The 12,843-nt window shown below is 40.8% G+C and overlaps 1 protein-coding gene across 2 annotated transcripts in view; it reads left to right on the top strand.

Annotated features, from left to right (window-relative positions):
- TRIO (trio Rho guanine nucleotide exchange factor) overlaps positions 1-12,843 on the top strand; it is a 258,492-nt gene that overhangs the window by 118,830 nt on the left and 126,819 nt on the right. For both annotated transcript variants that reach the window (XM_068161994.1, XM_068161996.1), the window contains exons 12-13: positions 8,089-8,258; positions 9,154-9,328. In XM_068161994.1, the coding sequence (XP_068018095.1) occupies positions 8,089-8,258; positions 9,154-9,328 (345 nt within the window). The remainder of the gene's footprint in view (positions 1-8,088; positions 8,259-9,153; positions 9,329-12,843) is intronic.

The raw sequence follows: 12,843 nt of genomic DNA, 5'->3' as shown, positions 1-12,843 counted from the left end.
AATTTGCAAGGAAAGGGATTAAAAAAAAATATCCCAGATGTGCTGGAATGTTGCCATAGCTCCCTTTAGATAATGTTTTATTGTGACAAAAAACCTCAACCCAACACATACTTGGTAACTTTTATTTTTACTTTTAAATGTCTATTATTGTGACCCTTTAAGTGCATGCAGCTGTTTTTATGGCAGCTTCTCTACAGCCTGGACTCTAGGGGAAAGGTATTGTGGCTGATACACACATGCTGATTTTTTTTGGTTTAGTTGTGTTTGGTTGTGTTTAGTTGGTTTAGACCTTTACACCTGAAAAGCAAGGGAAGCTGGAAAGAGGACTTATTTATGGAAGCAAGATTATCTTGTTATTTATTTGCTTTCTACTGAAAAAAATCAGATGCGTAAGGCAGGTGGTTCGTATTTAGTAACTTGTCCTTTGATTAAGATGCAAAGGAAATAGCAAGCTGAAAGCTCTCTTGTGCTTTTCTGAATTTTGATCTGTTTTCAAGACTGTGTTGTTCATTATCATGTGTGGAGTTCTGAGAAGACATCGCAAAGCAAATAGGAGATGAAAATGCCCTAAACCTGGAAGTCATCCATGCTTTGTTGGCAGAACTGCATTTCTCCTGCATGATTTGGGAAGTTGCTGAATAAATTAGTGGATACATGTAGGCATGTATCCTTTCTGCTATGTGGTGAAGAAATTAATGTGCACCCTTAGCTAGTGAAGAGAGAAGTCCAAGTAATAGGGTAATAGGCTAGTTGGTGAACCAGAAAGAGATGCTTCATTTGTTTAAAAAAACCAAACCCAAACAATCCCTAAATACCCAAACAAATCAGAACATAACACTGCTCATGCGTTTGGTTCTTCAGGTATTGGGGGGGAGCTTCCTTGTATCCTTTTGTGTGTTTTTCTGGTCTAAAAAAGTACACATCAAGAATAAAAGCCCTGTTTGTGTGTGACAGTTTGGAGGGATCCACAGAGCTGAGAAATGGTCATTTGAGGTAGTGGTTGTTTTGGGGCTTTGAATAGTGGCTCAGGTATCCATACGATCCCTTCCTTTTTAAAAAATAATTAGGACTTTTTGGTGTGTTATTTTCCACAGAAATACTTCCTGTTGTATGAGTGCTTCTCATCTGATGAGAATAATCCACTACTACCCCCTGTAGCTTTATACTTGACAGGTAATTCACCCACTTTTCCCATCTTCACTGGGAAGTGTCAGTGCTGCAATGTCTGCACAGTACTGGTACGCTTAGTACATCAACACAGTTCCTGCTCTCAGAAGTGGCATGCTTGCCACAAAAACCATAGATCCACTTGACACATCCTGGAAGTTGCTTTACCTATACCTGTGCACAAAGCAGCTGTATAACATGTGTGCAGCAGCTTGTTACAATGCACATCGGAAATGCTGGCTCTTTTAACATCTCCAGAAGCTCTGTAGCCAGGTGGTTATAAGCTGGTAGAGCACCCTGTGGCTTACAAAAATCAGAAAACAAAAATGAAGTTCTCTGACTCCTCACAGACCAACTTGCATAGACAAAATGTCTCAGTGAGGAAAATAAAAGATATTTAGGGAAGTCAGAAATATGATGTTCTGTAATGGTATTGCCAATACTTATTTTGCCTAAAGGTGATCCAAGAAAGTCAGTTGCTTTTTGTATATAAACTGCGATTCTGTGTTGTTATTACTAACCTATAAGGTTGTGAATATTGATTTTTAATTCCCAGGAAAACAGGGAGAAATTTCAATCTCTAAGCAATTTTTTTCAGTAAGTGATGTACTGAAGTTAAGCCATGCACTGACGAACATTAAAAGTGTTTGGGACCCTAAATATCCCTGTCAGGTTCTTTGCATTGAAAGTACTGTGTCCTGGCAGGCTCCCAGCCTGAGGGTGGATAAAATACAACTGAACATATGAAACTCTTGACTGTTGGAAGAGAGTGAAACCCTTATGGCTTTTGTGCCTTTTAACATTAAATAATGTGAGGAGGGACAACACAAGAAAAAAACTGCACAGATGAAAAATACATTTCTTCAGTAAGCAGCTATCAAAAATGGTAGTGTGCAAAACATAGCAGCAAGTGTGATGATAATCTTTGCTGTGAAATCTGTCACCAGGTAGAGATGCATTGGATTTTGGGGTGAATTTAAATTCTTCCATACACACACATACAGACACACATGTGCACTCTCTCTCTGAAATGGCTCCTTCAGCATCTCTTGAGTGGGAAGACTGAAACCCTGGCCAAGCCAGGTATTTGTAGTAGTACCAAAGTAGAGCAACAGATATTTTCCTAGCTGGAGTCAAGCGTGGGAATACAGATTAGGCTGACTGTACGCAGAAGAGAATGATCTCTGTAGAGCCTGCTGGCTTTTTGCATGTAACCTGTTGTGTGTATTCTGACAAGTTGATTCTAAAACAGATTGGAGTGCTTTTTTTGTGTAAACAGTATGCTTAATGGTGTTACTAGAAGATGTCTCTTCTGGTTTTTTGTCTTACTGAAACTAAAATTTGCACCAGAATAGACTGATGTTGAAACAAAGAAAAGGGAAGTGGAACTGGCTGAGATTTCATATACAAAACCTTGCTGTTCCAGAGCGAAAGTAATGACAAAGCAGTCTGTGGAAGCTGTTGAAAGAAAGTGGCATTGTTTTGAGGGTGCCAGTGCATGGAAATGCAGAGGAGGCCTAGCTCTGGCCATAGTGCCGCTGATTGCTTCACATCAAGCTATGAGGCATGTTTTTGATTCAGAAACTCTTATTGATAATGGTCTTGCTTTGTTTCACAACTCACTGCCAGAAATATGCCCTCCTTTGCATTATGCCAGATGAAAGGGTGTCCATCCACACAGCCTCTCTTTTGTTTCATCCCAGGGTAGACCCCGAGTTGACAGACCAGCTCGTCTGGATTTGTCTTGTAAAGGGTTACAGCTGGGCTGGCCATGAAGTGAGTGACAGATGCTCTCTATTAACCTCTCTCCCTTTCCAAAGGGAAAGGGATAAAGGGAGAGAGACTTATTAATTGGAAAAGAAAACTAGAACAGCTTTAATGAAAATAACACTAACAACAATAACATGAAATATATACAAACCCAATATTGAACCCAACCCCTCGATGGCAGTTATGTCGCTGTCATCTCTAATGCTTTGGACTAGCATTGGGGAAGTCCCAGACTGGACTCGGTGGCAGACGTGAAACCATATTTAGGAACTCAGGGTTTGGGATCAATGGCAGACTGGACAGAGTCCTTCTCAGACACCAGCCATTGAAGAAAAGGCTTGACCCTTGCAGTCCTTCAAATTATCATCTAATACACAAGATTTAGCAGCAACCTTGGTCTGCAACAGAAGATTTAGTAATGACTTTGGTCTACATACCAATCCTTGGTACTAACTATAAATGTTGAGCCTTACCACTACTAGAAGCAGACACTGCCCATGAAAACATGTTGTTAATTTCAAAAAGTGCCATTATTTAGAAGAGACCATGCTGAAAAGTAGGATCACTGAACAGAGTTAATTCTGTTCTAATTCCAACCAGGACACTGTCACTCCTGAGAGTTTGTGTCTATGTCGGTGGTCTACACATTAAATTGGTATGTCATGAGACTGCTCTCTCCTCTGCATGTCCTTTGCACACAGCAGAGCAGCTTGTGGATGACCTCATTGTTAAGTGTGAAGACTCCTTGCTTGGGCTTTTGTGCACCTCTAATTAATTCTTTTTATAGCACAGCAATGCTCAATGTGATGGATCTGGCAAATTATAGAAAGTGCAGTCTCTGGTCAGTACTCTGGTATGCTGGCCATCGAGTCTGAAAGTCAATGAGGGCAGTTTTTAAATCTGAATAGAAGAACTGCATTCAGTGTCAGCACACTGAAGTGTGTTGTGGGTTACTGATCTAGCAGGACTCCAGGGTGTTTAATGTCTTAGATTTTTTCTTTATGAAAGAGTTCAGTGTTTGTCTGCTACATATTCTTACAGGGTTTACAAATAGACATGCACACATCAGTCACTTTTGATGCCCTGAAACACTTGTTGGGGAATACTATTGCAACATTTGGACCTGTACAACTAATAGCTTCTTCAACAGCTATGTCTGTGGCAATACACACGCTGCCACACTGTGATGGAGGGCAGGGACAGAAAGAGAAATTGGTAATTTTTGCATTCAGAAACCTTGTGCCTTTCTTCGTCCTAGCCTGCTGAAAAGGCTGATGGCATATCCAAAAGCCATTATTGTAAAAATTAAAAATAAAATAAATTTGAAGTGTGATGGATATTTTACCCTAGTAAAATCACTGCATGTGCTTAGAAATGTGTTCTCTGAATATATACAGCAAAATGCAGAAAGGTTTTGTTTAGCTGCAGTCTTTCAGGAGATTGCGGGAATGGGACTTAAATGGATAGGGACCCATGATGGAAACACTGAAACTTCCAGGATGTTGCAGACAATTAAAATGATGCCATCTGAGTGACTAATGGCATGCTCCCAAGAACTTGGGAAAGAGGTAGTACAGGATGCAGGCTTATTCAAACAGATGTTTCTTAGTCTCTGTTATATTTAGCTCCAAAAAAATAAATAAATAAAACCTGCTGAATGAAATATCTGCCTGTCAGCAGTTCAGAATTTGATTTCCCTCTCCAATTTTAATTCTGATGTGATGTGAAGAGCAGATGAAAAGAGCAGAAGAGCCTCCTTCTGTGACTGGATTGAGTTATTTATATGGTTTTCTTGCTGTACATTATAGCTGTCTTGCTGCCAGGTTAAGTTCTTGCTGAGGTCACAGGACTTGGTAGTTTGTTTAGGGATCTTTGTGCTGCTTCTTTTACACAAAGTAGGCAGTGGGGGGGAAGTCTGGAAATTACTCAGAAGTTCACACTGAGAGAAACTTAACATTTGTTTAATGATGTGGAGTTTCCTCCCACTGAATTTTTGTTGCCCAGCTCTCTTTTACAGAATAATGAGTTACTTCAGAAATTCATTACACTATAAAATCTGTAGTTCTGCACTACTGAGCATGTATAGGTAAGCTCTAGTCTCTTTTTGTCCCCCTCTATTAGCCATTCGGTTTCTTTTAGTATTGCTGTGCAATCTTGTACTGTATTCATCCTTAGTTTTGTATCCAAAATCAAGATAATTTATGTCATTTCCAGAGCTTATTCTGGTTTTAGAGCTGTATATGAGCCAGATGGCTATTGCCACCCATTATTAGTTAGTTCATTAATTGCATGAATTTCTGTCTTGCTTTAATAACGGGACAGTTTTGTTCATTTGTAGTGGCTTCACCCTAACTTCTGTGTATAAATACCAAAGTTGTTTTGAGGGGAAGCTGTTTGCAAGAAACTTGCTTTGTGGAAAGTGCCAAAAGCTTATTTGGTAATCTGTTAGAGTAAGTTTTGCTTTGGAAGTGTCACAGAGCTGTAGTCACTTCAGAAATGGCTTAAATTGTTCCACTTTGAACAGCATATGAATCACAACTGGGCATGTAGTGCATACTGATCAATCTCCTTCTCTTTCTGCACATTTATAACATGTTTTTCCTTCCAAAGCAGTGGGCAATTCAGCAAATGTGCTAGGGAAAGACAGTGTAATTTGAGCATTTTGGTACCTTTGGGGCAAGATGCCATGCTTACAGTCAATCTAGTCAGCATAACACTTTATTGTGCTAGCACCCATGTCTTTCTGCTCTAGGCAGGCAGTATTGCTTTGAACTGGCTACACAGAAGGAAAGATCTGCTTATTCTGTGTAGGCTTGATTTTCAGCATCAGGGGTGAGCTTCAAGGGAAGTATTTGTACATATGCGACATCACCAGTACAACATTGCTAAATTTGCTTGCTCCTGCCAGCTCCTCTCCACCCAGTTTTAGAAGTAGCTGAATTGTATGTGAAATGCAGAGGTGAGGTGTCCTTTGTACAGGTTTGACACAACCCAGTTAGAAATTACATATAAGGAAAAAAATTGAATTGGCTCTTAGACCTGTTTTGAGCTTCTGTACAGGGTCTTTTAAGAGAGCCAAGAGGCAACCTGGATATGGGCCAAGAGACTCAAAATTATTTTAATCCTAGTTTGTCTGTGATAAACATCTCAGAAAAGTGGGCATTTTACAGATAGCACATTTAGCCTGAAGTGTAGAGATCTTCTAGGCAGCACTAAACAGTTGCACAGTTGCAAGCTGCACTGTTTGTATTTACACAGTGACTCAGTTAGAAGGTCTCTAACTGGTGCCCTTTTATTACAGTTCAGACATAAACTTCATGTGCTAAGAGAGGAATAAAAGTATGTCCCTTGGGCATTGAAACCTGAGTAAAGTTTCCAGGTTCTATTGTCAGACTATTTGCTCATAAGTTTCATTTGTCTCTAAGTGTGCATTTGGGGGGGAAAAATACTTTTGTATGCTTTATGGGGTTATGTTGGAATGAATGTTGATGAGTGCGCTTGACCCACTTGTTATGTCCTATTGATTTGTACTCCTTTTAATAAGCAAGACTGCTGTGGCTTGAGCTTGTGGTGTTTTTGGCTACGGAATTGCATTAGAATCTGTGACAGGCATTGTCTTTGAAGCATACAAGTAGTCAGAGAAACAGTCTGTAAGAATAGGCAGTTCCATTTCTGCTGAGAATTCTTAGTTTTGTAGAAGAGAGTCTGGTTAAATGCACTATCTTCCTAAGTGTGAAAACTTAACCTATAGCTTGGTTAACTCAAAACCTACCCCAGGAGGTATGTAAAGCTCTAAAATACAAAACTTAACATTTAGTTTTAAAATAAAGCTTCAAAGGAGCTGATTTAAGAAGATTGAAAATCCTTAATTGAATTTTTAATTTTAATGTGTCTCCATTAGTAGTTGGGAAACCTTTGTGATTATAACATTATACAAACAACAAAGAAACCCACTTTTTCTTCTAAAATTAAGACAGTTTGGATTGCTTACTGTGTGCTTGTTCACTATGAACCTAATTAAAGTTAATAAAGTTTATTTGTATCTTCGAAATATATAAAGGCAGAGAGTAAAGTGCACTCAGAAGACCTTAATTCTTTCAATCAAATAAGAGTTATTCTCTCAGGATAAAAAACAAACTCTAATCCTTGTTCTTGGAATCACAGCATTTGGGATGTGATAGAATAGAGAGGAGGCACCCAGTTTCAATGCTTCCTGTGAGAGCAGTTGTTTCACTGTGCTTTTAGCACTGCTCATAGAAGTGTTGCAGCCGTGCTTCCTGTCTTCAAGCGGTGTTTTTATCAGTTGCACAATAGACGGCTAATGGTTTGCTGATGAACAATATTCAGACAGAGCATAGGATCTAACAGCTTGCCTCCTAAAATTGGGGGAAAAGAACACAGAAGGGTTCAAGTGACCAGTAGTGATACCTAGCTAGCATATACCTAGGAATTTTTGTGTAAGGTGTGGTTCATGGGCAGTTCTGAACAGATTATGTGCACATGTTAAGTAGCGGGGGGAAATGTTGAATTAACTAGTGGAATTACTTCTGATGTTTTTTATTGTAACATTGTAAAAATGAAATCAAGAGTGTGAACACCATGGCTGTAGAAATCATGGTAGAAAAATAACTTACGTTTGATTTATCTCTGTATTTTGGTTTTCAAAATGTCCTTTTCTTTTTCCTTTCTTTTGAAGGTCACTGGAAAGTGTGGTGTTGTCTGTGTGCATGTGTCAGTATAAATTTGATGGTGGCTACAATACATCTCCCTTCCTTCCTTCCTTCCTTCCTTCTTTCTCTCAGAGAATGTTACCATAGCATTTCCCTCCCAGGGACTCTAGCACAGAGCTGCAGATGGGATTCTCGCTATGAACTCTGTGCTAGTCAATTGGATACGCTTAGTACCGTAGAAGGAAAATGGAAAAGAAGGGGTGACTTAGCAACACGGATAAAGCTTTCCTGCTATTTCTCAGAAGTTAAAACTTTATTTGAAACAAAGACACATTTTTATTAAATTGAGGATGGGATTTTTCTGTGAAGAGAAGCAAATCCTGTTTCTTTCCCCCACCTCAGTCTGTTCTGCCCAGAGAGATTGATGTGGAATAGCGACTGTGATCCTGGGGCTTATATTTATGTTTCCCCTTTTCTTTAGCTGTGGACATGGCTTGAAGAGCTACAGAAAGAACTGCTTGATGATGTCTATGCCGAGTCTGTGGAGGCTGTCCAAGACCTGATTAAACGTTTTGGTCAACAGCAACAGACTACTCTGCAGGTTACAGTCAACGTCATAAAAGAAGGTGAAGATCTTATACAGCAACTAAGGTAAAGCAGTTTTTGTTTTAATACCTCCTGGCACATGTCTGATATTCCGTGAAGTTCTTCTCTTTTTGAGGGTAGAAATATGACTACATGATATGACTTATAAATAAAACTTGTAACTATTAAGACTACATTGATGTTTTGTGCTGTACTCATGGTCTCCAGCCCTCTGTTTACAGGAAGCTCAGCTTAGAAACACTACCTTCACAAAAAGATTTTGTTTACGTAAGCTGCCTTTCTGTCTTTGTAGTCTGACATGCAGTGCTCCACAGCCTTTTGAGTTTTGAGCAGCAGCCTTTGCAGGGGGAGACATACTTGAAATTGTTTTGCAGACTGAGAGGCAGCTTTTTTTATAGTAAAGACTGTAAGCTTGCAGCCCATTTCATTCAGTAACAATCTAAATAAATTTGGGCCCAAGCTGTGGCAGTATGTGCCTTACTTGCTGCAGAAGCTGGTATCACATCTACATTTGCAGGTCCTATACTAAAGTAAAAGATCAAGAAAAAATTTTTATCCAATTTTGCTTTTTTTTACATTGACAGGAAGGTTCAGTAGAGTAAATAGTTACTATATGTCACTTCCTTTTCACAATAAAAGAGTTTGTCCCTGGTTTCAAATTTTATTCTGCCTGTGTACAGAATGTCCTCTTAAATGCTGAATTAGTCCAAAAAAATGAAAGTAATCTTATTTTCTAATGCTTTCTGAAGTAATGAAATATAGTTTGGACTTTTATTAATGAAGGTATACAGGCTTAGCTTTCATGTGATATGGCTTGCACTGGCCATGTCTGAAACAGGCATAGATTTTGTGGTAATGTGTACTTTCCAAATTGTATGACTGTTTTTCATAATACTTCTTTCTTTTCTTTTTTGCCTCCACTTCTCTCTGTTTTGCATAGGGATTCTGCTATTTCTAGTAATAAGACCCCGCACAACAGCTCAATCAACCACATAGAGACAGTCCTGCAGCAACTGGATGAGGCACAGTCTCAGATGGAGGAGCTTTTTCAGGAGCGCAAGATCAAGCTTGAGCTGTTTCTGCAGCTCCGCATATTTGAAAGAGATGCAATAGATGTGAGTGTCTTCTCTTGGAGCTGCACTGCATGCACTTCTCTCGTGTAGGAATGTTTATACTGAGATTGTTGTGTAGTTGCATTGGCAGATTGTTCAAATGACTGAACTAAGGCTTTTGTCTTCTATGTGAAAGTGTCAGGAGACTGCAGAGCTGAGCTTTTTGATATTAACTCCAGCTCTTATTGGCTCCCAGTGCGTTTCTAAGCACGTCTTGTAAAGTCATAATGTACCAGTTGCTTCATCTGGGAAGTTTGGTTTGAATATCAAACTATCTCACTCTAACTAGAATGCTTAACAGCTAGAGTGAATAAGACTTGCAAGATGGCCATCATGGAGATATGGTGAGATGTCTCATGTGACTGGACTGCTGAAATCAGTGGCTACAAACTCTTCAGAAGGGGTAAACAAGGAAGGAACAGCAGGGGGTGGCCCTGTATGTCAGGGAGAGTTTTGATTGTCTGGAGCATAATGATGGTGACAATCGGGTTGAGTGTTTATGGGTAAGCATCAGGGAGGTCAACAAGGCAAATGTCGTGGTGGGAGTCTGTTACAGACCACACAACCAGGATGAAAAGACAAATAAAATACTCCTTAGGCATCTGACAGAAGTGTCACAATCACCGTCCCACTGTCCCTTGTTCTTGTGGGGAACTTCAACTTCCCTGACGTGCACTATAAAAGCAGTACAGCAGAGAGGGAGCAGGAACAGAGGTTGTTGGAGTGTATGGAGGATAACTTCCTGACACAGCTGGTGATGGAGTCAACTAGGAAAGGCACCCTGCTGGACCTGTTGTTTACAGACAGGGAAAGACTTGTGCATGATGTAAAGGCTGAGGTCTGCCTTGGGCCCAGTGATCGTGAAATGACAGAGTTCTCAATTTTTGGAGGAGAGGGAGTCAGCAGAACTGCCACTATGATCTTCCACTGGGCAGACCTTGGCCTGTTTCAGAGACTGGTTGACAGAGTCCCTTGGGAGGCAGTCCTGAAGGACCAGGGAGTCCAGGACGGCTGGACACTGTTCCGGAGGGAAGTCTTAAAGGTGCAAGAACAGGCTGTCCCCAAGTGCCAGAAGACAAGTTGGCAGGGACGAAGGCCTGTCTAGCTGAAGAGAGAGATTTGGTTGCAGCATAGGGAGAAAATCTGTGGTTGTTGGAAGGAGCAGGCCACTCAGTAGGATTACAAGGATTTTGTGGGTCCAGTTCTCTTTAATGTCTTTATCAATGATCTGGCAAGGAGGTTGAGTGTCTCCTCAGTAGATTTGCAGATGGCACTAAGCTGGGAGAGAGCATTGATCTGCTTGAGGGTGGGAAGGCTCTACAGAGGGACCTGGACAGGCTGAGGTTCAACAAGGCCAAGTGCCAGGTCCTGCACTTGTGTGACAACCCTATGTAGTACTATAGGCTTGGGGCTAAGTGGCTGGAAAGTTTCTCATCAGAGAAAGACCTGGGGATGCTGATCAACAGCCACCTGAATATGAGCCAGCAGTGTGCTCAGGTGGCCAAGAAGGCTAGTGGCATCGTGGCCTGGATCAGGAATAGTGTCACAAGCAGTAACAAGGACATGATTGTCTCCCTGTGCTCAGCACTGGTGAGGCAACACCTTGAGTACTGTGTTCAGTTTTGGGACCCTCACTACAAGAAAGATACTGAGGTGCTGGTGCCAGTCTGGAGAAGGGCGATGAAGCTCATGGAGCATCTGGAAAACAAGCTTTATGGTCAGTGGCAGAGGCCTCAGGGGAGACCTTGTCTCTCTACAGCTATCTGAAAGTGGGTTGGAGCAATGTGGGGATCAGTCTTTCCTCCCACGTAACAAGTGGTAGGACATGGCTTCAAGTTGCAGCAGGGAAGGTTTAGATTGGATATTAGGAGAAACTTCTATACTGAAAGGATTCTCAAACACTGGAATAGGCTCCCCTGGAAGGTGGTTGAATCTCCGTTCCTGGAGGTGTTTAAAAGACAAACTTGTGGTGCTCAGGGATGTCGTTTAGCCCCGGACTTGGTAGAGTTAGATACTGGTTGGACCGTTATGATCTTGGAGGTCTTTTTGAATGGAACGGGTTCTCTCATTCTGTAATTTGGTACAAAGCCTCTAAGGTGTTGTTTCATAGTGACACCCCTCTTTGCATTCTCTTCCAAGTCAGTTTTGGGTTTTTTTTCAGCTGGCAGCTACAAGTGATGGCTTTAATCTTTAGGGATGTTGTATTGACTATCTGTCTTTAAGAGAAAATAATGTTCTTTTCTACCTGGAAAGCAACGCAAAACCAGCTGTAGAGCCACACCTCTGCAAAACTTCTAGAAGTTGTGAGACTGTCCAAATTATAGAGGAGGGTCACAACTTACCAGTTGGAAAATTTCTGTTTCTGTACAGACTTAAAACTCCACACAGAGCTTGGATTAATTGAATTCCATTATGAAGCCTCAACTAAATTCAAACAACTTTTGTGAAACAACTAGTGCTGTACACAGTGACTGAAACCGAGTTAGTGCCTCAGAAGGTTCAAGTTATCCACTGAAAAATGATTGGTTTGAGTATGTAATGGCTTTATCTCAGGACTCTGGAAACTAGGAGTTACAGTGACACTTTATATCTCCTCACATGTGTACAGTAAAAGCTGCAGCTGTTGGTTGGGTATGGTTGGGGTATGGGCAAAGAGGCAGTTGGCAGAAGTGATGGCTTCTCCAGTGTTTTGTTCTTTTTTCACAAAATCAGGATGTCATTGCTGAAGTCTGGTTTAGCTAAGCAAGTTGTTAGGTGCAGTGCAGAAATAGGCAGACAGTTCCTTGGTCTGTGCCCATAGAGGAAGTGAGAATGTGTGTGCTTTACAGTAGTAACTCTTCTTTTACAGACTAAGAAATTTCTGTATTTTGCAATTCACACTAGTTTGGAGGGTGCTTGCTACTTCAGTTATGTGAGAGTTGCTGTCTTGCCTATGCAAGGGAAAGGTTTTGGCAGAACTGTGATTGTAATAATGAACCAGATGACTTGTGTACATGTAGGAACATGGAAGGTACCCCCTTCTGCAGGATTGTAAGCAATTTTGCAGTCTTTGCAGAAGTAATATCCACTGCTTGATTTCTGTGTTGTGTAGAACACTTCTGTTGAGGAAATGACAGCTGTGGGGTGCAAGGCGTACAAAGAAAAGTAATGGAAGAATCAGATTAAAAGTTTGAGTGAAGTTCATGATTAAGGTGATTGCTTTCTGTGGCAGGTTACCTGGATTCTGCAGTAGCAGAAGGCTGGTTGCAGGAACCCTGCTTTGCAGATGTGTTGTGTTCCTTCAGTACCATACCTCATCTGCACAGTTTAAGTTATTTGGTGGTGCCAGTAGGATTTTGCATTGGAAAGCTGCAAATCCTAAGTTGATAGGTGGTGCTTTTTCTGAAGCTGACACTTGGCATGCTTTTACATTTTGGCACATAAAACATAAAGCAAAGTACCAACTACCTTTTTGAAGGAGTTGGTGTATTTTGTTTTTATGGATTAGAAACAAAAACTGTGCTGATTTAAGACTGTCA

The sequence above is a fragment of the Melanerpes formicivorus genome, unplaced genomic scaffold (assembly GCF_026170545.1).
Source record: "Melanerpes formicivorus ecotype bairdi unplaced genomic scaffold, bMelFor1.0.p_v2 SCAF_61, whole genome shotgun sequence".
NCBI lineage: Eukaryota > Metazoa > Chordata > Aves > Piciformes > Picidae > Melanerpes > Melanerpes formicivorus.
This window is presented reverse-complemented; position numbering and strand designations above follow the sequence as displayed.